This window comes from Dysidea avara, chromosome 5 (assembly GCF_963678975.1).
Source record: "Dysidea avara chromosome 5, odDysAvar1.4, whole genome shotgun sequence".
Taxonomy (NCBI): Eukaryota; Metazoa; Porifera; class Demospongiae; order Dictyoceratida; family Dysideidae; genus Dysidea; species Dysidea avara.
In genome coordinates this window covers 21,264,351-21,291,966 of record NC_089276.1, presented here as the reverse complement: position 1 = coordinate 21,291,966, position 27,616 = coordinate 21,264,351, and the positions used below count along the sequence as shown (strand labels likewise).

Below are 27,616 nucleotides of genomic sequence, written 5' to 3'. Positions count from 1 at the left end.
TTATAATTTCTGCCTGTAAATATTTTATATACTGCCTTTAGATATATATATATATGGCTCTCTGCAGCATTTGCTAATGAAAAGGTTTGGGTAGGTTCAGACACCCAAGCACATGATGCATCCTCTCACAATTGTGTGCATGATAGAATAATATTGTTGAAACTGGAAAATTTTGAAATTTGAATGATACAAGATTGAATTTGAGAGCATTTTCAATGGAAATTGTGTACCTGAATTAAGTATACTGGTACCAGTAATAACTACACAGGTAAATTAACAAGCCTTTTAAACAGACCAATGCACTTCATTGTATGTATAGGCACAGGTAGATTTGGAAAAATTCCATAGCAGAACCAACTTTTATGCTTACACTGAATGTTCTATTAGAGTAGTTAGGTGACTTTTCTATTAGAGTATCTCAATCTTGTACACTTCCAATGCTGATCCAGGTCCTTGTTGCATAACCTTTAGCATAAATCCACTAATAATGCCTTGGAAAGATGTTTATAAGGTGGGTTTATGAGTATTTGTATTATAAGCGATCATATAATTATGCTAAGACAAAAATTTTAATTTCATTATAATCCTCAGCATATTGATCAAGTAAAGCTTAAAAGTGAAGGGGGGGGGGGGCTTCAGCCCCCAAAGCCCACCCCCTAGATCCACTCCTGCTAGCAACAGAGTATGGTTGCACATTTAAAAAAGATCCAGCAGGTCCTACATTAGAATGGTAGCTATAATCTAAAAGCCACTTATTGTCATGGTTAATCTTTAATGGTTTGCTGTTGGACGTCAGCAAGTAAATCATTCATCAGTGTAGGCCATTAGACAGGTAACGTTGTTTCCTGTGTAGTTTTATTAATTTAGTAAGTATTGCTTTTTTCTTCATTAGGATCCATTGTGTATAATTCTGTATGTACATTATATGTGATGCCACAAGATAATTCTAGAATCTATTTATAGAAATCTGGTCAATCTTGAATTACTTATGTTGATGCATACTGTAAACCATGGAGTGTCGTGTTTTACTGTCATTTTGTAATTCTACTATGTGTATATGCAACCCAAAAATAATTTTCAATGGTGATGACTGATTTAAGTATTATAAGACAACAACTGTGAAAGTAAGTCATCCATATAATATTATGGAATTATAGCTTGCTCATCCTACATCATACCCATCTATGAGTGTGACTCCTCAGAGTACAGGAAACTGGTATAAATAATAATGACAGGTCAAATGCAATAATCCATTGATTTTACTGATGAGTTTACCAATATTGTATCCAATTCTATCCCACTGAAGCTCTACATCAGGAGTATCCACATATAGGTGAAACACGGATAGCTAACATCAAAGGGCTGTGATGTAAAATTATTGGAGATTTTGTACACAAATGATGACGTAGGATGCTTCCGTTTCCAATTCCAGTAAGCGTTATTCTATCTATGCATGGTTTGCAGTATATAGTCTCGTGAAAAAAAGGGTCTGGTGGATCTCCAATACATTTTTTGTGCAGCCAGATCTACAACTTTTGGGGATCGTTGATTAGTGGTGATGGATAGCAAAGGCTTGTTAACGAAGCGACAATAGGAAATACGGCGCGCGTACCCAAGGATGCAGCCTTGCTAAGCAAACGCGCGCCGTATTTCCTATTGTCGCTTCGTTAACAAACCTTTGCTATTCATCACCACTAATCAACGATCCCCAAAAGTTGTAGATCCGGCTGCACAAAAAATGTATTGGAGATCCACCAGACCCTTTTTTTCTCCGCCCCCACACAAAAAGAAAAAAAGCGGTCTGGGCAAGAGACTATAGGTTTGCAGGGGCGGATCTAGAAATTTTCAGACGGGGGTTTCTAGTTCTCTGGAATTGCAACTTCAGCCTAGCTGCAAGTTGAAGACCAAAAAAAAAAAAAGAAAGAAAAGAAAAAAAAAAAAAGATCGCAAACGCTATGAAGGTGATTTCAGACGGAGGTAAAAGTATGAAGTTTTGCCAATTGAAAAAGAGCCATAATATAATACAGTATGTATAACTCTCTGTAATTTTTATCACCCAGACGAATGTAGGGGCGCGCGCTGTTTCAGAGGGGTTTCTGGAAACTCCAGAAACCCCCCTAAAACGGCCGCCCCTGGTTTGTATAACTGTAACTATACCCTATGCATAATTGTGTTAGCTTTGTCACATCTGTAGTAATGTCTATAGTGGCGAAGGCGGTTTTGTGTATATATACATACAAGTTTTAGGAATTTTAAGTTCGATTAGGGATCATAGATAGCTAAAAAAAAGTAGAGAAGCAAGGGAGGTCGCCTAGCAGATATAATAGTGAACATTTAATCCCTAATTCAGTCCTATACCCAAGACCAACACTGAATTAGGGATTAAATGTTCACTAGTATATCTGCAGGTGTAGGCGACCTCCCTTGTTTTCCTACTTTTTTTTCTATGATCCCTAATCGAACTTAACATTCCTAATTTTTCCTGACACTTGTTTACTTTTTTTGTAACATTATTATGACTAGTGAACCCACGCATACCGCATAGCTACTCCTATGTGGTCCCTACAGTAGGGACCACAAAGGAGTAGGCGTGGCCCAGGTAAAACTAAGCCCAAACAAGCTTTCAGATCGACCCGAAACGCTTTCAACAAGTTGCTACGGAATTTAAAAAAAAAAAAATTCAACAGAATTTTCTACTGACTGACTTCAGTGCCTTCAGACAAGCGTAACGTAGTAAGAACGTTCACTGCTGCTGACCACAAGCATAGATTATATATTCCTTATAGATTATATCATTGAAACCTTCAAGTATGTTTACCGTAATTTGCTTTATTTTCGTGCTAAAATTTTTCGTGATAAAAATTTTCGTGTAGAAATATTTTCGTATGGTTTACGTGAATGACTGCTCTATTAGAGTAGTTCGATCTTGTATAAAAAATTTCGTGCAAGAAATTTTCGTACAAATTTTGCATTGGAAAATTATTTTCAGTACAACGAAAAAAAGCAAATGAAATTACGGTATAAATTTCTCCTCTTACTGGTTGGGCTGACTGGTCAGTCAGCGCAGTACAGGCTCTCAGCCTAGACCGGCTTGATTGACTGGTTGTACTGGCCAACAGTGAGTGGTCACTCACTAAAAGCAGGCTATTGTTAGCCTGCAAATAGGCCTGGCAATTCTATAACTACAATACCTGATATAGAACTGTGGGTCTATAAAGTGTTCTATAACTATCCAATATGGAATACTTGTGCTTTTATGGCGGATATAGAACACTTTTTTTGCTTTGATCCTCCCACGCAAAGTTCTTTATGTATTATATATACAAGTACACAGGAATTTTCAACAAGAGTAGGGGCAATAGCACATCAATAAAATTAATAGTACTGAAACAAGTTGGAGTATAGTACATGATATTAAATCACAGTGAAACAATAAGAAGTGTTATATCCCTACTGTGAATTTCCGGCCGTTATGGTATCTTGAGCACAGTAGGGATATAACACTTCTTATTGTTTTACTGTGATTTAATATCATGCACTACTCCAATTTTAACTTGTTTCAGTACTTTTTATCAATGTGCTATGGTCTCTACTCTAGTTGAAAATTCCAAATTTTTCTGTCTACTTGTATAATTTGAGATTTGACTGTCTCCTAGAAGAGATTAGCTGTTCTCTTCTTGCTCTCTCTTATTTCCGTCTTTTCATTGCTCATGTATACTTTAGATGCAATGTAGCTTCTATTAGCCTTCTAGCTAGCATATTTATAATATATATTATAATATACAGTAGTGGAGGGGAGTGCTTCAGCAATTCCATGTACTTCCATTAAATCCACCCTTGTTTTAAAGCTGCTAAAGGAACAGTTTACGCATGGACAATAATAATTTTTACTTTTGATCACAAGCTGAAAGTGATTTCAATCCATTCAGAGAGTATATAAGCATGGAAATACCAGTATAGGTATAAATATTGGACAAAATAGACAGACATTTGAGCACTGCAGCATAGATTAAAAACATAAAGGCCAGATTGATCTTTGATGCCAGCACCACTACATAAATTTGAACCACAGTGGCAAAGAGGGATGCATGGTGTGTGTCAGCAGTGAAGCAACAGGCTATACAATGTGCATTATTTATTGAATCTTACTCATTATACTGTATATCAGCAGGAACTATTTTAATAGCAAATGTATACAAGCAAAATTACATGCATAACAGTAGAGCTATGTTTCTACAAATGCAAAAAAGAGGTATGCATGTATCTATAAATGCAGCAAATAATGTATTTTCTACAACTAATTAGCATAAATGTTTAATTAGTCCAGTTTCAGTTAGCTAGTAGGATATCAATACAGTTATCCACGGATCCTGAATGTTGATGTATTGGATATTCCTTTTGTTTCACCAGGACATGTGGACACCAAAGTGATTGAATGACGTCCAACACTTAATTCTGTGTACATTTTAGGACTTGTGCCTAGAGCAATGAAAATTGAAATACAGAGATAAAACATTAAGTATGACTTAATAAAGCAAAGCCTATAATTATACAGTCTTTATTATACTTACAAGGCTCTACAGCTCCACCATCCAACTGGCACGTAAAAGTGGCATCTTGGTGCGATGAAAATGTTATGGTCGCTGTAGTTCTTCTTGTGACAGTGCTTACGGTGATACTTCCAATATCAAAACAACCTATAAAACAATACACATGTACTAACGTCAATACTGACAACATGCATGCACAAGACATTTTCATACAGATTGTATACTTTTGAGAATTTGTTATATCCCCCAATGTTGACAGTTTTTTGGCAATACTTCATCATATATTGACAGTATACGTAGGCATGCATGGACCTGTGTGAGTTTGTGGTGTGTATGCATAGGACAGTTTGATGTATATTAAGGGCTTGTGGTGCTCTTACCAATGTTACACTTGTGCAATTCCAGCATAAATAGTAGAAGTCCTCTTTCATCAGAAATTATAACCATTACCAAAAGTGGTAGCAGTATGTGCATACGGTAGATACACTATCTCTATAAATCATGATCATCCCCTTACACCTCCTTTGTTTATGACTTTATGACTGTACATAATTGTACCCGTATGTTTTATGATTAATGGTACAGAGCATTTACAGTTTTGGTGTCACAAGTACCTGAAATTAATTAACCAGTACCATTGCATCATAATTTTCATAGTGTCAAATGTCTGTGGTTGCAAGCACATGCCAACTACATTAAGTTTATGACTGAATACTATTCCTACTGAAATTATATACTCAGATTTGAACTGACAGTGTACCTCATGAAGGACGACCTACATACTAAGTGACCACAGGAGATACAGTGTAAGTATAAACTTCACACGTACTTCTGAATGTACAGTGCAGCCACACACAGAGGATAAGGCTTCTAGTGCTCTTACAATGTTACTTCTACATATGTGTGCAATTTTTAATAGGTGCTATCAATCTAACCTTAATTCTCAAATATAATCATTATAGTATTTAAATATCTATACTAAACTTGCACAATAGAGATCCTTGTCTTTTATGCATTTTGCTGTCTGTAAATGGTGAACTTACCTAAACAGTAAATATCATCGAAACCACTCCAAGTCAGATCATCTTGACAGGTCCTACTCTGGGTACCTTCAATTTCAAACCCATCATCACATGTGAATGTACATGTGTCTCCTGGACTATCATTTCCTGGTGAGCAACTAATCTGTCCATTGTCAGGAGCAGAAAGTATTGGACATGTTGTAACTAATGGAATCGATAAAAGGTAGTTATATTCAAATTATCCTCATACAATATTGGGACATAACATCTGGTAATCAAAGAAAACCAGTTTGGGCACATAACTGTGCCTATTTGTAACTGGGTCATAATTATGTGGACAAAAACATAACTGTTTTGTGGTGAAATTGGTATTAAAATTTTGATATTGTAGGTTGGTGGTTTTGTACTGTATCTGCTTTGCAACCTGCAAGTCGTAACTAACCTAAACACACAGTATCATCTGCACCATTCCAATTTCCATCATCTTGACATGTCCTACTCTGAGTACCACTAATTTCAAACCCATCATCACATGTGAATGTACATGTGTCTCCTGGACTATCATTTCCTGGTGAGCAACTAATCTGTCCGTTATCAGGAGCAGAAAGTACTGGACATGTTATAACTAATGGAACAGACAAAAGATACATCAACAACAATTATCAAATTAAAGCTCCTGGCAGTTAAAGGAAGCCAGTGTGCATCACATAATGTTATGTGTTGTACTGAAATGTGGTTGTTATTTATTTGTATGTAACATTTGGACAGAAGCAGGCTAGGCTATTGTCGTAGTAGAATGCATATATTTACTGCAAAGCAGTGGTGTAGTAGTAACATTGTTTTGGGTTGTCAAGAGCTTGTATGCTAGCAACAGCCCTTGGGGGTAGCATTACCACTTAGCACTTATGATACCCCAGAGAAGTGTTACAATAACATCTGTAATAGGAAACTTGAAAAACTTTCATATTCTGATGGGGAATTACAGTGACTAGTACAGTAAAACTTAGTATGCTGAACTAAAAGAATGAAGTATAACATTGATGTAGACAGGAGGTTGCTGTATTTCATGCATGAATTACATGTAGTACATTGTCAGTGTTGGGGTTACGTAATAGTTATTGAATTTTGTGATTTCAAATAATATAATGTGTTACTATCATAGTCTAATAATATAACTTAAGTTACTTTCAAGAAACCCATAGTTCGTTATATTAATTAGTAACAAAAGTAATGTGTTACTGCATATGCATTGCTATTACAGTTCGTTAGCGGTGTAACGATATTCATAACACATTATCAGGTCCATTACTAACTAATTAATGTTACTCAAAAGCTTAGTGGCTGAAATAATCTACTGTCCCGGTCCCCTATAATAAATTTATCCATATTAGTTCACACCTCAGACAACTGGTCAAGTGATTTGCCAGCAATGTTTAGGTATGGCTGAAGTGGTAAAAACAATGAGCATCTCTACACAGGTGGAAGAAGCCAGTTTACAGGAGTGTTTACTATATGCTAGCCCAGTAACTAACATGCAAGGTGTAAAGGAAAGGTGTATGGTCAGGGCAAAAGTAACTTAATGTAAAACATTGAGTTACTTTTCATTTGGAGTATTATGTCACTGTAACTTATTACATTGCCCAAACGTAAAGAGTAATATGTAATATATTACATTGACAAAGTAACTTTTCCAACACTGTACATTGTTAAGATTAACCACACAAAAACAGCCAAGCTGTCAAAAAATGGTACAGTCTTAAAAAGCTTGGGTGAAAAAAGTTGTGAAATCAAAGGTGGTGGCCAAGAAATGGCTGCAATGATGTTAATGCTAAAAAAATTTTAATAATGGCTGTGTGCATTGTTAAAATTTATTAGCATTAACATCACCTTTGATTTCACAACTTTTTTCACCCAGGCTATTTAAGGCCACACCATTTTTTGGAAGCTTGCCTGTTTTTGTATGGATTTCACTTCTTTTTGTACTTTATAAGGCCCCAAACCAGCCTATGGCTGACTTTGAGGTTTGTTTTTACTCACATTTCTTTTTTTCCTATTCAGACACAATGTTGATTATTGAGGACAGACTTATAAATGTATTGCATTGCATGATTTACTTCAATATTAATACTCTAATAGAGTGCACATTTTTGAGGACTTCTAATAGAACAAACATAGAGTGTTCTAGATCAATCTAGCACTTCTATTGGTAGATCTATGAAATTACATTATGTTTAATTATAAGCAGATTTAAACTAGAAATTTCATTTAGCTATAAAGCAGAAATTAAGGGAGATGATCAGCAAAGATAGCAGTGGTTCAGTGGTTAAGGATGCAGGTGTTAGGTATGGAGGTCCCTGGTTTGAACTCTGGTAAGATTTTTTTCGACATTTTTTGTACACTTTTTACCCAGTGGTGACTGCTCTATCAGAGTATCTCGATCCCGCAATTTTATACTTATTTGGTTTTTGCTTTATAACTTTGTCGCTGTAAATCTATTGCTATTCAAATATCAAAAGGCACTGCCACGATGATCAGCCTATCTACACACCAATTTTCAAGTTATTCTTATACTCAGTTTACCCTGTAGCTGTGACAGAAGTTTGTTCTTTATTTTACATGAATAAACTCTCATAACTCCTTGGAGATTCCTCAGATTCATAGCAACTTTGGTAGGTGAATCCACCGTTACACGCTCTTCATTTGTACCAAAGATCGAGGCAATTGAGTTACATGTTAGCGTTTTATAGCAATTTTTGCGAAGTGTGCAAAAAGAAACCAAAGCCCCCGTACGGCATAAGAAGAAAAAACAAAGAAATTAAAACAAAACTTTGAACGGCCATATCTCGCAAATAGCTGTTGCGAATCTAATCAAATTTGTTGTGTGGCCTACCCTACCTAGCGGAGAGTTATAATACAAAAATGGTTTGCTTTGGAGAAAGGGTCATGGAGCTATGCATGTGTGAAAAAGCTGTTTTCTTTCTTCCCGTCAATATATTCATGGTGTGGTGTGCCGGCTTTCTTGGCTGCACGACACACTACCGTGTGTCTTGATCACGGTGTGGTGCACTGGCTTTCTTGGCTGCACGACACACTACCTTGTGTCTTGATGTTAGTTATCATTTGCATGACTGCTGGGAAACAGCTAGCTAATAGGGCTACAATAAAATTAATGGAATAATACTTGATTTCTATTAAGTGTATTGCTTGTACACCCAAGTGGTATTATAATTCAGGAGGTTATCTATCACTGTGACTAAATAAACTGCAGACCAGCAGCTCACACTTTGTGTTTCACCACCTATATAAATTTTTAATATCTAGTCTATAATATTCCCTCCCAAATGGAAATAGAAAACTTGAAATTCAACACTCTCCATTATTTCCAGTTCCTTTTCATATTTATAATGCTGATGCTCTATTACAGTATCCTTGACTGCTCTATTAGAGTATTCTTTGAAAATTTTTTCAACCTATAGATCTTTTCTGAGAGATGAATGTTTTGTGCTAGTTTCTTAAAACCCTTGGGAACTTCCCTCCTATACCTCTGAGTAGCACTAAAAGGTAGTGACTAGTGAAACAAGAATGGTACAACATAGTTACATAGGAAAATCCCTGCTTCGCAGTATATTATTTCTCCCACATATCTATGTTATAACACCATAATTTGAATGTCTCGTTTAACTAACATTTATCACTGGTATCCCCATTTCATATTAAAATTATCTAGTCTGTTTACTTTTTTGCCATAGCGAGTAAATTGTGTAATTTACCTGTACACACAGTATCATCTGCACCATTCCAGGTTCCATCATCTTGACAGGTCCTACTCTGAGTACCACTAATTTCAAACCCATCATCACATGTCAATGTACATGTGTCTCCTGGACTATCATTTCCTGGTGAGCAATTAATTGTTCCATTTTCAGGAGCAGAAAGTACCGGACATGTTATAACTATAGGAACAGACAAAGGATGCATCAATAATAATGAACACTTTAGATCATATCAAAATACCTAGCAGTAAGTCATGCTTGAGGGAAAATGTGTAATAATGAGGAAATGCATATTATCTACATACAGTACTTGTTTTTCACCATAATATTTTTGTGCAAAAAACAAAGTGATCACTTTTTTTCTTGCTTGTTTTTTTTTACATAGTGCACATGCAAGTTTCAATTTATGTACACACACACGACACACAACACACACACGACACACACACAGAAGAGGATTTCCAAACCCCTTTTACTTGTAGGGCTTGCATTAGGTATACCAAACTACTAAATTTTGGCAGCACAAAGGTACAGAAGAAGACATGAATGGCGCAGTAGCTTATACTAATTCCTCAGAAGTGGGTAAGGGTATAAACACATGGACAATATCTATTGAGACCCTCTAATACAGCAGTCAGTAATTAAAAAGGAATAAAAACTTCATTTATATTATAGAACTCTCATAGAGATAACCTCTTTGAAAATGGGTTAGAAAATTATAAATGTTGACTATAAAAATGTTTCAAATTAGGGTATGGATGACTGCTAAATATTAACATTTGAATGTTCTTAATGAATGTTTGAATGTTGTCATATCCTCAGTAAAAAAATGTTCAATTGTAGACATTTACATTCAAAAGTTAAACTTAATGAACACTTTTGACATTTATTTCAGTAGAAGAAGTAGTAGATGTTTTGAAGTATCATGTGAGCATAAATACAATGCCATGACATGTTGTGACTACAGTACTACAGTAGCACTAATTCATATTACACTTCAGATGGCCACCCTGATACACCACATTTACAGTGTTATGTGCATTTCCTGCTGTTTGTAATCCGCATGCAGGCTGTATAACTTACCTGTACACTCAGTATCATCTACACCATTCCAGGTTCCATCATCTTGACATGTCCTACTCTGAGTACCACTAATTTCAAACCCATCATCACATGTGAATGTACATGTGTCTCCTGGACTATCAATTCCTGGTGAGCAACTAATCTGTCCATTTTCAGGAGCAGAAAGTACCGGACATGTTATAACTAAAGGAACAGACAAAGACACATCAATAACAATTAATTTCACATCAAGGAAGAAGTATGCATCACATGTGTAATATACTTTTTATCTATTTGCATTTAACTTGGGACCACATTTGAACAGAAGCAGGCCATTGGTGTAGTAGAAATTGCTCATAATTTACTGCAAAACAGTGATGTAGTGGTAACACCCTGTATATTGGGGTGTTAAAAGCTTCAGTGCTAGAGCTTGGGGAAGTACCACAAGAATACCATAGCAACACCTATAACAGCAGACTTGAAAACATGTTTAAGAGTTGTCATGTGATTGTCTGGTGGAAAATTATAGTGACTAGTGCACTAAAATTTAAACATTAAGTAGCACGGGTGTAGTCAAGAGGATTTCCAACAGCAGTAGATTTAATGATTGTACTGGCCAGTCAGATAAACTGATGAGGCCCAGGTGGCAAATAGCCACAAAACACAGCGATATTTACATTGCACAATCAAGCATGGAGTAACAGATGCAGAAGTCAGGGGGTGAGAGATCTTGACTATGTAACAGTTTAAAACTCTAAAGATTGCTATAATATTTCATGTATGAATTAGTACACTGCACATAATGTGATAACAAATCAGTTAGCCTCCAACTGTATATATAACCCCTGGGGAATAGCTAGCTAATGAGGCTACAATCATTACTTTCGATTTTCATACAATTAAAGCTATCAAGGATGCAACTTGTGAACCCATGTGATATAAGTACTGGAGGTCTATCTATCCCCATGACTCACTTGTACACACAGTATCATCTGCACCATTCCAGGTTCCATCATCTTGACATGTCCTACTCTGAGTACCACTAATTTTAAACCCATCATCACATGTGAATGTACATGTGTCTCCTGGACTATCATTTCCTGGTGAGCAACTAATTTGTCCATCATCAGGAGCAGAAAGTACCAGACATGTTATAACTAATGGAACAAACAAAGGATACATCAATAACAAATTTTTAACTTCATATAAAAACACTTGGCAGTTAAAGGAAGCAAGTGTGGGTGTGTGTCACATACGTACGTGTGCATTATGTCATGACTCTCTTGTATTTTGATACAACATGGCCTTCTTTAGACATAGTCCATTAGTGGGGATCATGGAGGTTTGCATTTCCCACAAACAATATCGAACAAAAACTAGCTTCATAATACCTTCACGGCCCCTTCTTGGCAGTATTGGTTAGGTATAATTTTAAGGCCAAAATGTCTTGAATGCAACATGGAATGCTTCCATAAGTTGCCTAGAAAGTTTTAAAATTAAAAGACTACCTTCAGACAAGCATAACTCAATGACGGCTAAGGGTATGGTCTTAATTTTTCCACAGTCAGTCAACACTTCCACATGACAGGTGCCTTTCGAAATACATGTATCATGGGTTTAGTCTTCATTTGTTTTCCACTGTTTTGCTGACAGCACAAGGGGTTGATTCGAGATAGCATGTTCACGGTTTTGTACTGTAAGTCATCTATCACATAATAAAATCTTCTGTAATTTCTGAATCATAGTCAAACTAGATTGATTCTAGGCTAGCTTCATGTATCATACTCCATTTGTAGGACTATGTAATAGGCAGCTCATAATCAAAATGAATCAAAACAGCTACTTTGTTAGTAGTATAACTAGGGACGCATATTTTGTCACACAATTACAGCCTCATACATATGGCATTGCCCTGTCAATGCGATATTATGCTCAAAAAGTTAACAAACAAGTGTAAGGAAAACATTAGAAAAATTTAAATGCTACTTACCATAAAATGTGCATAAACAAATCCCTAGTATACTAGTTTATTACTATTATACTACTAGTATACTAGTTTATTACTAGTACACTAGTTTATTACTAATTATACAAGCTATTAAGAATTAAATTTGCGAATGATCCCTTTTTTTAATAAGCTACAGAAGACATGAACATTGCAGTGCAGTATTGCTACAACAAAACTTACACTGATTCTATATAAGCAGATGAAACAAGAACAAGAGTATATAGTATAGGTTAAGTCAAGGAAGAAACCTTTACAAAGATAATGGACTTCCTACAAGTCACGTTATATTGTGGGATAGTGGTGAAATAAGATCAACATACTCTGATAGAGCAGTCAAATAAGGCAGTCAAAATTGTTCTAATGATAGATACCCATAATAGAAAACACAATTTCTAGCTACTATAATTGGAGGGTTTCCATATTACCTATAATTATTAGTGTTTATTGGGAGAATTTGGATATGCATTTGGATTTACCCCACTAGCAATCTCATGACCACCTAAATGCCATATCTAACATTAAGGGAGCCAAGAATTTATTGAGATATCTATGTAATTATGAATCTAATAAAATTTAACTTTAATGTCTCCAACATTTGTGGCTCACTACCAAATCTGGAAATCACCTTTGTCTATCCCTTTTTTTGCCAATGCAAAATAAAAAGTTTTACCTAAACAATTATTGGCTATTGAGTGGACAACTTATTACAAAATCTCTGGCGAAATCCACAATCATATAAGTAACTAAAGAAAGCTAGTTTATAAACACATAGACAAAATATAGGGTTGATGGATTAAAGTAGTAAGTCATTATCAAACACTATTGACATCCTGTAGGTGTAAAAAGGAGCTTTTATGATACCTAAAATGGAGTGCTACCATGACACCCCTGATTGCAAAGTGTAATGCGATTGACTCTTGTCAGTGCTATGACAATGCTATACATGACACCCTAGGTGTCATGTGAGCACCACCAAGACACTGTGACAGCTCTCTAGAGTGCTATAGTGACACTTACCTAAAGGGTCAACCTGTTACACCATATCCACCGTATTTGTAACTGCCTTGTGATCTAAAAGTTGTGTGTAATTTGCATACCTGTGCACAGAGTATCATCTACACCATCCCAGTTTCCATCATCTTGACAGGTCCTACTCTGAGTACCACTAATTTCAAACCCATCATCACATGTGAATGTACATGTGTCTCCTGGACTATCATTTTCTGGTGAGCAACTGAACTGTCCATTGTCAGGAGCAGAAAGTACCGGACATGTTGTAACTAATGGAATGGATAAAAGGTGCAGTAGCTACATCAAAAATTTCGTATCATGTCTGTCAGCCAAATAACCATTTTAATGGAATCAATTTTCCCACGTTTGAAACATTGCTGTATACTGACCTAAACAACTATTATATCCAGTAGAAGTTGGTAGAAGACTTTAACACATTGTTGGACTTAAACTGAATCTGTTTTGTAATCTGCTAGTCATGTAGCTTACCTGTACACACAGTATCATCTGCACCATTCCAGGTTCCATCATCTTGACAGGTCCTACTCTCAGTACCACTAATTTCAAACCCATCATCACATGTGAATGTACATGTGTCTCCTGGACTATCATTTCCTGGTGAGCAACTGATCTGTCCATTGTCAGGAGCAGAAAGTACCGGACATGTTGTAACTAATGGAATGGATAAAAGGTGCAGTAGCTACATCAAAAATTTCGTATCATGTCTGTCAGCCAAATAACCATTTTAATGGAATCAATTTTCCCACGTTTGAAACATTGCTGTATACTGACCTAAACAACTATTATATCCAGTAGAAGTTGGTAGAAGACTTTAACACATTGTTGGACTTAAATTGAATCTGTTTTGTAATCTGCTAGTCATGTAGCTTACCTGTACACACAGTATCATCTGCACCATTCCAGGTTCCATCATCTTGACAGGTCCTACTCTGAGTACCACTAATTTCAAACCCATCATCACATGTGAATGTACATGTGTCTCCTACACTATCACTTCCTGGTGAGCAACTAATCTGTCCATTATCAGGAGCAGAAAGTACCGGACATGTTACTTCAACTAATGGAATTTAGGAAATAGTGAATAAACAAACATACAACTGAACAAAATTTAATCAAATAAAAATTAATGAAGATGAAATGCATAAGCAAAAAAAAAATTTTATCATACCTTCAACACAGGTAGTTCTGCGGCCACTCCATACAGGTCTACCATTTTGAAGTTGACAAACCCTTCTTCGACTACCCTCTCGCTCAAAACCTTCATCACAGGAGAATATGCAGCGATCTCCAACAGTAGGAACTCCATCACTTCCCAGTGAACAATCAATCATGCCATTGTCAGGAGCAGTAAGTGGTCGACACATAGGCTCAGCTAAAGGGATGCAAAGTGATTAACAGTTAGCTAATGTAGTCATGTATACTGCTATGATTAGTATTCTCAAAGACATTTCTATTTGGCAGCTGCTGATCACGTTGACACTGAACATGTTGACATATGTAACCCTCCAGAATTCACACTTGCAACATTTGCAATTTGAAGTATATAATTGAGTGTGGCTTACCAAGAAACTATCAAATGTAGCTAATCACTAGCTGTATCCAGTGATAAAGAAACTTTATGAAGAGACGTCCTAGCTACATTTTAAGGTACAATACACTATAGACTGCTTTGTTAGTGTTTCTGTACCACTGTAACAGTGAATGTGTGCTCATAACAATTAAAGATAGAACGTATAAAGTTGCCTGATCAAAATGTTGAAAATGCTACCTACACACCCCTGCATGCAGTTTCTACATTTAATAATAAATACAACAATTACTCACACACATGTGGTGGTGTATGACATTCAATTATATCAAAGTCACTACTACTGTTAATCAGATCTAATCCAAAACAGCCAAGCTGTAAAAAAAAGTGTGCGACCCTCAGAATTTACCTGAATTGTCGTTATTAAAATTTTTACCATTAACCTACCATCACAGCCATTTCTTGGCCGCCACCTTGGATTTCACATCTTTTTTCACCATAGCCTTTCTGAGGGCCGCACACTTTTTTTACAGCTTGGCTGTTTTGGATTAGATTTCATTTCTTTTTGTATTTGTATACCCCAAAGCCGGCCTATGGCCAGCTTTGGGACTTTTTTAACCTATGTTTTTTTTCTTTACTACAGGAAGAAGAAAAGATGAAGTACTTTAAATATTTTATCAGTAAATGTACAAATTATATATATAATACATATGTGACCGGATTTGCGAAAAGGGGCCTTCCACACACATCCAATTTGCCAACTTTGACAATTGATAACTTCAGATTGGAAAGAGCTATTGCCTTGAAATTTGGGCAGTGGTGATTTCTTTGCAGCTGAACTCTCTACAAGGTAATTTCTTCTAGCTGATCTCTCTACAGGGAGATTTGTTTGTAGCTGAACTATCTACAAGGTAACTTCTTCTAGCTGATCTCTCTACAGGGTGATTTGTTCGTAGCTGAATTCTGTACAGGTGATTTGTTTGCAGCTGAGCTCTTTACAAAATGGTTTCTTTGTAGCTGAACTCTCTACAAAGTAACTTCTTCTAACTGATCTTTCTACAGGGTGATTTGTTTGTAGCTGAACTATCTACAAGGTAATTTCTTCTAGCTGATCTCTCTACAGGATGATTTGTTTGTAGCTGAATTCTGTACAGGTGATTTGTTTGCAGCTGAGCTCTTTACAGAATGGTTTGTTTGTAGCTGAACTCTCTACAAGGTAATTTCTTCTAGCTGATCTCTCTACAGGGAGATTTGTTTGTAGCTGAACTCTCTACAAAGTAACTTCTTCCAACTGATCTTTCTACAGGGTGATTTGTTTGTAGCTGAACTATCTACAAGGTAATTTCTTCTAGCTGATCTCTCTACAGGGTGATTTGTTTGTAGCTGAATTCTGTACAGGTGATTTGTTTGCAGCTGAGCTCTTTACAGAATGGTTTCTTTGTAGCTGAAGTCTCTACAAGGTAATTTCTTCTAGCTGATCTCTCTACAGGGAGATTTCTTTGTAGCTGAACTCTCTACAAAGTAACTTCTTCTAACTGATCTTTCTACAGGGTGATTTGTTTGTAGCTGAACTATCTACAAGGTAATTTCTTCTAGCTGATCTCTCTACAGGATGATTTGTTTGTAGCAGAAATCTGTACATGTGATTTGTTTGCAGCTGAGCTCTTTACAGAATGGTTTGTTTGTAGCTGAAGTCTCTACAAGGTAATTTCTTCTAGCTGATCTCTCTACAGGGAGATTTGTTTGTAGCTGAACTATGTACAAGGTAACTTCTTCTATCTGATCTCTCTACAGGGTGATTTGTTCGTAGCTGAATTCTGTACAGGTGATTTGTTTGCAGCTGAGCTCTTTACAAAATGGTTTCTTTGTAGCTGAACTCTCTACAAGGTAACTTCTTCTTGCTGATCTCTCTACAGGGTGATTTGTTTGTAGCTGAACGATCTACAAGGTAACTTCTTCTAGCTGATCTCTCTACAGGGTGGTTTCTTTGTAGCTGAACTCTCTACAAGGTAACTTCTTCTAGCTGATCTCTCTACAGGGTGATTTATTTGTAGCTGAATTCTGTACAAGTGATTTGTTTGCAGCTGAGCTCTTTACAGAATGGTTTCTTTGTAGCTGAACTCTCTACAAGGTAACTTCTTCTAACTGATCTTTCTACAGGACAATTTGTTTGTGGCAGAATTTTATACAGGGTGATTTCTTTGCAGCTGAACTCTCTACATGGTGGTTTCTTTGTAGCTGAACTCTCTACAAGGTAACTTCTTCTTGCTGATCTCTCTACAGGGTGATTTGTTTGTAGCTGAACGATCTACAAGGTAACTTCTTCTAGCTGATCTCTCTACAGGGTGGTTTCTTTGTAGCTGAACTCTCTACAAGGTAACTTCTTCTAGCTGATCTCTCTACAGGGTGATTTGTTTGTGGCTGCATTTTCTACAGGGTGATTTCTTTGCAGCTGAACTCTCTACATGGTGGTTTCTTTGTAGCTGAACTCTCTACATGGTGGTTTCTTTGTAGCTGAACTCTCTACAAGGTAATTTCTTCTAGCTGATCTCTCTACAGGGAGATCTGTTTGTAGCTGAACTATCTACAAGGTAACTTCTGCTAACTGATCTTTCTACAGGGCAATTTGTTTGTGGCAGAATTTTATACAGGGTGATTTCTTTGCAGCTGAACTCTCTACATGGTGGTTTCTTTGTAGCTGAACTCTCTACAAAGTAATTTCTTCTAGCTGATCTCTCTACAGGGTGATTTGTTTGAAGCTGAATTCTGTACAGGTGATTTGTTTGCAACTGAGCTCTTTACAGAATGGTTTCGTAGCTGAACTCTCTAATAGGTAACTTCTTCTAACTGATCTTTCTACAGGGCAATTTGTTTGTGGCTGAATTTTCTACAGGGTGATTTCTTTGCAGCTGAACTCTCTACTTGGTGGTTTCTTTGTAGCTGAAATCTCTATAAGGTAACTTCTTCTAGCTGATCTCTCTACAGGGTGATTTGTTTGTAGCTGAACGATCTACAAGGTAACTTCTTCTAGCTGATCTCTCTACAGAGTGATTTGTTTGTAGCTGAATTCTGTACTGGTGATTTGTTTGCAGCTGAGCTCTTTACAAAATGGTTTCTTTGTAGCTGAACTCTCTACAAAGTAACTTCTTCTAACTGATCTTTCTACAGGGTGATTTGTTTGTAGCTGAACTATGTACAAGGTAATTTCTTCTAGCTGACCTCTCTACAGGGTGATTTGTTTGTAGCTGAATTCTGTACAGGTGATTTGTTTGCAGCTGAGCTCTAAACAGAATGGTTTCTTTGTAGCTGAACTCTCTACAAGGTAACTTTTCTAGCTAATGTCTCTACAAGGTGACTAGTTTGTAGCTGAACTCTCTACACGGTGGTTTCTTTGTAACTGAACTTTCTACAAGGTGACTTCTTCTAGCTGATCTAACACAGGGTGATTTGTTTGTAGCTGAACTCTCTACAAGGTAACTTCTTCTAGCTGATCTCTCTACAGGGAGATTTGTTTGTAGCTGAACTCTCTACAGGTGATTTGTTTGAAGCTGAACTCTCTACATGATGGTTTCTTTACAGCTGAACTCTCTACTTGGTGGTTTCTTTGTAGCTGAAATCTCTACAAGGTAACTTCTTCTAGCTGATCTCTCTACAGGGTGATTTGCTTGTAGCTGAACTATCTACAAGATAACTTCTTCTAGCTGATCTCTCTACATGGTGATTTGTTTGTAGCTGAATTCTGTATAGGTGATTTGTTTGCAGCTGAGCTCTTTAAATAATAGTTTCTTTGTAGCTGAACTCTCTCAAGGTAACTTCTTCTAGCTGATGTCTTTACAGGGTCACTAGTTTGAAGCTGAATTCTCTACATGGTGATTTCTTTATAACTGAACTCTCTACAAGGTAACTTTTTCTAGCTCATCTTTCTACAGGGTGATTTATTTGTAGCTGAATTCTGTACAGGTGATTTGTTTGCAGCTGAGCTCTTTAAAGAATGGCTTCTTTGTAGCTGAACTCTCTACAAGGTACCTTCTTCTAGCTGATGACTCTACAAGGTCACTAGTTTGTAGCTGAGCTCTCTACATGGTGGTTTCTTTGTAACTGAACTCTCTACAAGGTGACCTCTTCTAGCTGATCTTTCTACAGGGTGATTTGTTTGAAGCTGAACTCTCTACAAGGTAACTTCTTCTAGCTGATGTCTCTACAGGGAGATTTGTTTGTAGCTGAACTCTCTACATGATGGTTTCTTTGTAGCTGAACTCTCTACAAGGTAACTTCTTCTAGCTAATCTCTCTACAGGGAGATTTGTTTGTAGCTGAACTCTCTACATGATGGTTTCTTTGTAGCTGAACTCTCTGCAAGGTAACTTCTTCTATTGATCTCTCCACAGGGCGATTTGTTTGTAGCTGAACGCTCTACATGGCGGTTTCTTTGTAGCTGAACTCTACAAGGTGATTTTTTCTAGTTGAACTATCTCTTTCCATAGTTGTATGAACTCCCTACAAGGTAACTTCTTCTAGCTGATCTCTCTACAGGGTGACTTGTGTGTAGCTGATCTCTATACAGGTTTCTTATTTCTAGCTGATCTCTTGAATTCTCTTCAGTGTGACTGCTCTATTAGGATGACTGCTCTATTAGAGTATCTCGATCTCGCACTTGCTGCACCAAGTTGGATTTCGTGTTATAACTCCGTGGCTTTAAGTCTGATTCTTCTACACCATTGATGAGCCTTTCTAAGATAATTACTCCATCTGTACAACGATTTTCAAAGCATTACCCCAAGCGGTTTATCTGGTAGGCGTGGCAAGCAGTCGTTTTTTTTTATTAGCTAATCTCGATTGCGTAATTGTTACACACTGTTGGTTTTTTCGTTGTATCTTCCTGTTTTTTAGCTCGATTTCTTTCAAACCACAAAAGGTTTGAGGTTCAATAGTTAACCTATTCACCCACCGATTTTCAGCTTCTTCCCATACGCGGTTTACCCTGTAGGCGTGACAACATATTGGTGTTATTTTTCGTGAATAATCGCTCATAACTCTTTGCCTGTTTATCGTATTCCAGCCAAAGTTGGTACCGAGATGCGCCTTTATATCCCCCTTCTGTGTGCCAAATTGCAAGGCAATCGGATATGGAGTTCGAGTTTTATAGCAGTTTTTGTAAGTGTGCGACAAGAAAAAGAAAAAGAAGAAAAAAAACCCGAAGAAACTGAGCCAATTTTTGAAGTCGCATATCTCGGGAACGCGCGAAGCGATTTCGCTCAATTTTGGAATGTGGAGTGCTGCAGTTGGGGGGCATGTCCACAGCAAAAATCGTCTTGTTGCATCAAGGAAGCACAGAGCTACGGAGGTGCGAAAATTGCGTTTTCTTTCTTCCTGTCAATATACTCACGGGTGTTACGCGCCGGCTTCTTGGGCCGCACGACACACTACCGTGTGTCTTGATATGGGCATAATCACATTATTATCAGTATGAAATGGTTAATAATTATTGAGATAAACAGTATAAGTTATTATCTATGGAATCAACAACTATAATTATCGCACAGATGCAAATCCTGTGTACATCAATTAAACTATTACTTCATGCATACCTTGTACACAACGGGCTTCATCACCAAGCCACCTGTTCCGACGACGTGTAATTTGACATGTTCTTGTAGCATCACCACGTACAGTGAACCCATTATTACATGTGACAGTACAAGTATCTCCATTAGTAGCAGCTCCATCGTCTCCCAGTGAACAGTCAATCATTCCATTTTCCGGTGCCATTAGTGGTGGACATGCACGTTCTATACACAAGAACAGACCATTTCATGGTATGTAATCATTTTACATTTTTATTACTCAGAAGGTCATACACACATCATACATACATACATACATACATACATACATACATACATACATACCTAGGTGGCTTGTTTGTAGCTCTACAGTGTGATTTGTTTGTAGCTGATCCCTATACGGGTTACTTGTTTCTAGCTGATATCTCTTCAGGGAGACTGCTCTATTAGGATGACTGCTCTATTAGAGTATCTTGATCTGTCATTTGCTACACCAAGTTGGATTTCGTGTTTTAACTCTGTGGGTTTAAGTCTGATTCTTCTAAACTATTGAAGAGCCTTTCTAAGTTGATTAATCCATCTGTACACCTATTTTTAAATCATTCCACTGAGTGGTTTGTCTGGTAAGTGTGACAAGTATTCATGTTTTTTTTATTAGCTAATCTTAATTGCGTGATTGTTAGACACTGTTGGTTGCTGCTGTATCTTCACGATATTTAGCTCAATTTATTTCAAACTACAAAAAGTTTGAGGATCAATAGTTAAACTATTCACGTGCCAATTTTCAGCTTCTTCCCATTAGCGGATTACCTTGTAGGCATGACAACATATTGGTTTTATTGTTCATGGATAATCACAAATAACTCCTTGACTGCTTATCGTATTCCAGCCAAACGTGGTACCAAGATACATCTTTATACTCCCCTTCTGTGTGCCAAATTTTAAGGCAATCGGATATTGCATTCATGTTTTATGGCAATTTTTGTAAGTGTGCAAAAATTCGAAGAAAAGAAGAAAAAACAAGAAACTAAGCCAATTTTTGAAGTCTCATATCTCGGGAACACTTGAAGAAATTTTGCTGAAATTTGGAATGTGGAGTACTGCCATTGGTGGGCGTGTTCACAGCAAAAATCGTCTTGTTTTGTAAAGGAAGCATAGAGCTATGAATGTGTAAAAATTGCGTTTTCTTTTTTCCTGTCAATATACTCACGATGTTGCGTGCCAGCTTCATAGGCCGCACGACACACTACTGTGTATGTGTCTTGATATAGTATTTGTAAAGGAGCATATTATGCAATAAAGTCACATGCACAAAATACACAGGTTATCCTGACAAACACAAAAGGGAATCTGAGGAATTACTGTAGCTTTTAAATAATAAGCATTAAACATCAAAATTGTACAGAACTGTACCACTATACAAGTGCTGTGAAATCTAATAGAGAAGTCACACGATAGGTATTTAGTTGACTGTAATTCTAATTATTTACTATTACTCTGGCTTTTTTTTAGTTCAGGAGACTTTTAAAGCTCTTAATACTTTTTCACTAGGTAGGTATTTACCATTTTAAGTGATGTAATTGTTCTTTTAGAGTGGTGGACTGCCCTTTAGGGTACCTCAATTTTTGTTACAAGGATATTGACAAATAAAAAGGGAAGGAGGAATGGCTTCCCATGACCTATGATACAAGTGTATGAGGCTTTATAATACTGAATGGTCAGGAAGTTAAACTTTCTTATTTGTGCCCAGACTTGGGGTGTCTGTGTAAAGCTATCATTAGTACCTTTTTGTGTTTATAAGCAAAGCTTGATGAAGTGCTGGTTAAAGAGTTTGTGTGTAAGACACTTTAACTGCTAGTGTCTGCTACAGTACACACAAATCCAACTAATTGTTCAAGTTAAGATACATCAATTAAACTATTACTGTGGTGGTAGCAAGTATTTCAAGCATACCTGATACACAGCGGGCTTCATCACCATTCCAATCCATCCTACGACGATTAATTCGACATGTTCTTGTAGCATCACCACGTAGAGTAAATCCATCATTACATGTAATAGTGCAAGTGTCTCCATTAGTAGCAGCTCCATCATCTCCCAGTGAACAGTCAATCATTCCATTATCAGGAGCCATTAGAGTTGGACATACACGACCTAATAGCAAGAAGCATCATTTCATGTTATGTTCACTTTATACTCAGATAATCACAGTATTCATATATACATACACATAGCATTGTGACTGTCTCAGTAAAGCTAATGCAGTCAGTCAGTTATGGTTATTCACTTATTCTCTCTGCATCAAAATATAGAAAGCTAAAATGTGGTCAACTTATATTTGTTATCTGACATTGTAAGCTAGTTGTTTGAATTCATATTAATAATTATAGTTTTACCTATATCAAAACAGCCAAGCTGTGAAAAAGGGTGTGGCCACAAAAAATCCAAGGAGAAAAAAGATGTGAAATCAAAGGTGGCAGCCAAGAAATGGCTGTGATGGTAAGTTAATGTTTAAGAAATCATTGGAGGAAGGTCGATTATGTACTGCATGGAAAGAAGCTTACGTGACACCAATATTCAAGAAAAGGTCTGGATATCTTCCCACAAGTTATCAACCAGTTAGTTTAACATCCATTGTGTGTTAAAGACGCAGAAATGATACATTTTACAAATAACAACTTTTTAAGTATAAGCCAGCATGGATTTCGGCCTGGACATTCTTGTGTCACCCAACTGCTAAATGTGATGGAAGGCTGGACTAGTGTTATGAAATCAGGTGGGTTGGTTGACATAATTTATTTTAACTTTCAAAAAGCTTTTGATCGAGTTCCTCATGGTAGATTAATATTTACGTAAATTGAATCATAACGGTTTAGAAGGAAGGTTGGCAGATTGGATAAAACATTTCTTAGATAACAGAAAGCCAAGAGTCAATATCTGGGGATCCCATTTAGAGTGAATAAATATTACTAGTGGTGTACCAAAAGGTAGTGTACTGGGACCTATTCTTACCTGTTTTGTTAATGACCTTCCAAATGTGGTGTTGCAGTTGTTCTTTAATGCTTCACTATGTCTATAGGGCTTTCCTCTGACACTTGCAAATAATATACAATGACCTACTGGAGATAGTGTTGTTCCTATTACACGGACATATGGGGAATAAGATTTAGGTGTTTTCCTTACACCTGATTAAAAGTTTCATAAACATATCTCAAATATTGTTCATAAGGCTAATGCTCTTACTGGAATTTTAAAGAGATCATTTGAGTGTCCATGCTGCGAACATTGTATACGAGTTTAATTCGTTCTCACCTAGTCAGTGATTTGGAACCCTTACTAGTTGGGTGATATACATCTATTAGAGCAGGTACAGAGACGAGCAACACAACTAGTCTTGCAACTCAAGAATGCCCTATATAGTGAAAGGTTGAGCACTCTTAATCTACCAAGTTTGTTATATATACAAAAGAAGCAGAATCGATATGATAATGGTGTATAAGATGGCTTGAGGCATAAGTGGATTTTCCTTTAAAAATTTCTTAACTGCATGTCTACAAGAAACAATGGATTTAAACTATATAAACAGTATAGTCATCTAAACACCAGGAAATATAGCTTTTCTCAAAGAGTAGTCAATGATTAGAACAGCCTCCCAAGAGACATACGTAGTACAGTCACCTAATCTTTTCTATTCAAGAAAAAAACTTTATGAACATTGGCAACAGTTTCATTTTGATTTCTGTAAATTAAGAGTTGGCGATTGTCTACCATGTATGCAAAGTTTTACCAAAATTATTACTTAATTAATTAATCGATGACAAATTTAATAGTGACAATTCAGGTGATGCCTTCTTAGTTAAAAGATACATCAATTAAACCATTACTCTGGCATACCTGATACACAGCGGGCTTCATCACCAACCCATCTTATCCGACGACGTGTAATTTGACATGTTCTTGTAGCATCACCACGTAGAGTAAACCCATCATTGCATGTAACGGTGCAAGTGTCTCCATTAGTAGCAGCTCCATCATCTCCCAGTGAACAGTCAATCATTCCATTATCAGGAGCCATTAGAGTGGGACATACACGACCTAATAGCAAGAAGTATCATTTCATGTTATGTTATGTTCACTCTGATCACAGTATTCACACATAAAATTTAAACTATATAGCTAGCTATTAAGCTCCTGACCGGCTTATTTAAGTATGTACTGTGACAAAATTGGAAGTGCATAGGGCCGTAGTACCATGCATAACTCACCTCTGATTGTAGTAGCAGTGGTACTCAGATCTATGACTTGTCTCAGTATGACTGAGCAGCTACTAGTATTCAGTTTGAGGGATGGTCACTCTATTCACCCGAGCTGGAAGTTGTTCGAACAAACAGGCCCTTTCAGCTGTCTTGAGTAACAGGATGAAGTAATAAAATCTTCTCGTCAGAAAAACTAGCTAGTCGAGTATTAATTTTAATAGACTATCCAATCACTCGCTAATCTCGTTCGGCAGCAAGTGGCTAAGTCAGTTTGTTTGGAGGAACAAGCCATCGAGTATCAGTCCATCTATTAAGTAATAAATCTCTTTGTCAAGTGCAGTCCAGGAGTTGGCAAAAGCGAGGGCAAAAGTTGAAGTGACAACCTAGCTGCTGTATCAGCAGCCTTAACTATAAGCACCCCACTCTTTCAGCAGTGTAAGTGCTTTCTAAAACAAATTTTGTGGCATCTAAATACGCTGCTCAGGGAAAGTATTGATATGAAAAATTAATGGCTCGGTATGGTTTTGATGCTTGAAGAAGAAGACAACCAACCTGATTGAAGATAAAAGGAAAGATAAGGTGCAGAGAGAACACACTCGTCAGAACCCCAAAAGGCACATCCCACTGGTCAGTTTGTTATTGTGGTGTAAAATGGTGGTCATGTGCTACTTTGTTTTGCCTCTAGGCTTGCAAATGTGGTCAGGAAGTGAGGCAGACTAAATTTTGAGTTTTGGCGATTTAAAAAAAATCTTTATCCGGTCACCAGTAAGTGTTTTCTTGTTTTCAATGCTGAATTTCATGTTAGATGGACTAATATTATTCCGCAAAGGTGATTTTTGTCATGTAATATTTCTCTAGGATGATTTTAAAAGGCAGCAATATTGGCGGCATGTGTCACATTTGGGGGATCCCACTTAAACAGTACTACCATACTGTTTGATAAATTATCGTTAACATTATTGCAACTGTTTCTTGGCTTCCTCCTTTGTGTTCACGAAATTTTTAACCCAGGTATTTTCCCTTTCTTCATAGCTACTGTAGACTGTTTTGGTATGGGTTTTACTTCTTTTTGTCTTTTAAAAACGCTAAAGACTTTAGGACTTTGTTTTCACCCACATTTTCTTATTTAATTAATTAAATACAATGATGATTATTTAATAGAGAAGTTGCATATTTCAATTAACACTATTGCAATACTCCAAGTACTCAAGCACACAATTTCAATTGATAAATCTACAAACTTTTAATACTAAGCCAGAATTCTCATTTATAACGTAGAAACAGCAATTGTTCAGTGGTTAATGATTTGGGAGTTAAGTATGAAGTTCATTGAACTGAACAGCTTTTACAATAAATGAAATTTTGGTTGTAACTAGCATTATTCAACAATTTTCTACCCAGTGGTGATTGCTCTAGTATCTCAACCCCATGATTTAATACGTCTTTGCTATTCATTTTGTAGCTCTGTAGTTGCTAATTTAAAAGGTACTGTTAAAGGTACTGTTACAATGTTTCAAACTGTTCCATAAGCTGTTTACCCCATAACAGTGGGAAAATCAATGTATTTTATTTGTCTGTATGCCTGTCTCATGTTTTGAATATGTACATAATCAAAAAATATGGAAACCTCCATTTTATTATCTGAGTATGCACAGTACATACTAATAAAATTTATGTACTTTCTAGGAGAAAAATACTTATTACTGTGATGATATTTAACTGCATCCCTACATATAATGAGTACAACTATACCTCGTCTACACCTAGGCTCTGTTCCACTCCAGGTACCATCATTCTGACATGTCCTAGTGGTACTACCATCTTGCAGTCCAAAACCATTATCACATGTGTAAGTGCAAGAGTCTCCAGGATTAGCTTCTCCGTCATCTCCCAGTGAACAATCAATATCTCCATTACGAGGAGCATCAACAAGTGGGGGACATGTTATCGTTATCACTATAGTAGTAGAAATAAAAAGAGCTAGTTTAGAATGTAATTAAATCTTTAAGGTATTTAATTATGTAGATTGGGTGATATCAACTAGCAAGAGTATTTCGTGGTTGCTTTGGTCATCTTACATGACACTGTACACAGAAATGTAGTCTACTAATGAAAATAGTCATAGATTTAGCACTTTTGGAGGCCATAATATTATATTACACAGTTGGAGTGAAGGAATGAGTGTACTTTAGATTGGAAAAAAATACATACTAGGTCCTCCAGTAGAGGATGAGTCAGAGGTATCTTAATCATTGCATAGCTCTCTCTATCACACCATTAATCCTACTCTTGTAGCTCAGTTGCTATTATGAACATGCACACAACCACCACCCAGTTCTTCACTATATACGGCACACAGTGCCTGTAACAAAGCATAGAATGTGTAGAATGAATCTTCCTGTTTATGCCAGGCCATGGTGCACAAGACTGTAAGGACACATGTGAGCTTTAGGGATCAACAATATTCTATAGTGCAGAGAGCAGCATACTGACTTAAAATACAGCATCAAAGTGATAGAAATGCATTTTAATAGTTGCTAAAGTTTCTGATAAAATATTTTGCTGATAGTATAGGCAGCCTGCAAAAATATAATAGAAATATCTCAAGCAAAATTTTCTGGGTTATGGTACATTGGTTTATTGCTTCAAAACTGATGACAGACACATTGAATACCATAAAACTAATTTCAATATAACTACAACAGATGATAGATTTTGCAAGATTGAATGAATTTCCTATGATTGCATATGCACACAGCAGTACACGTATCTCACAGCTACATATTAGTCAATTCTCAAATGAACCACAAAACCTTTTCACC

At 36.7% G+C, this 27,616-nt stretch overlaps 1 protein-coding gene across 1 annotated transcript; it reads right to left on the bottom strand.

Moving 5' to 3' along the window:
• Positions 1-4,171: 4,171 nt before the first annotated feature.
• Positions 4,172-27,210, bottom strand: LOC136255111 (P-selectin-like). Its single transcript, XM_066047830.1, has 16 exons — positions 27,120-27,210; positions 26,547-26,750; positions 24,433-24,633; positions 22,492-22,692; positions 20,563-20,763; positions 14,616-14,819; positions 14,319-14,504; positions 13,916-14,098; positions 13,513-13,695; positions 11,382-11,564; positions 10,429-10,611; positions 9,343-9,525; positions 6,015-6,197; positions 5,594-5,776; positions 4,572-4,697; positions 4,172-4,479 (listed from the first exon to the last, which is right to left on the bottom strand). Exons 1-16 carry the CDS (start codon positions 27,208-27,210, stop codon positions 4,358-4,360), a joined length of 2,817 nt encoding a protein of 938 aa, XP_065903902.1. The 3' UTR covers positions 4,172-4,357.
• Positions 27,211-27,616: the final 406 nt, after the last annotated feature.

Bases quoted from the DNA above. Each gene is read 5' to 3' on its own strand.
- LOC136255111 (XM_066047830.1), bottom strand. From the start codon at position 27,210: ATGGCCTGGCATAAACAGGAAGATTCATTCTACACATTCTATGCTTTG. The intron at 9,526-10,428 runs GTAAGTTATACA...CTGTTCCTATAG, and splicing joins AGATGATACTGAGTGTACAG to TTATAACATGTCCGGTACTT. The intron at 6,198-9,342 runs GTAAATTACACA...CTGTTCCATTAG, and splicing joins AGATGATACTGTGTGTACAG to TTATAACATGTCCAGTACTT.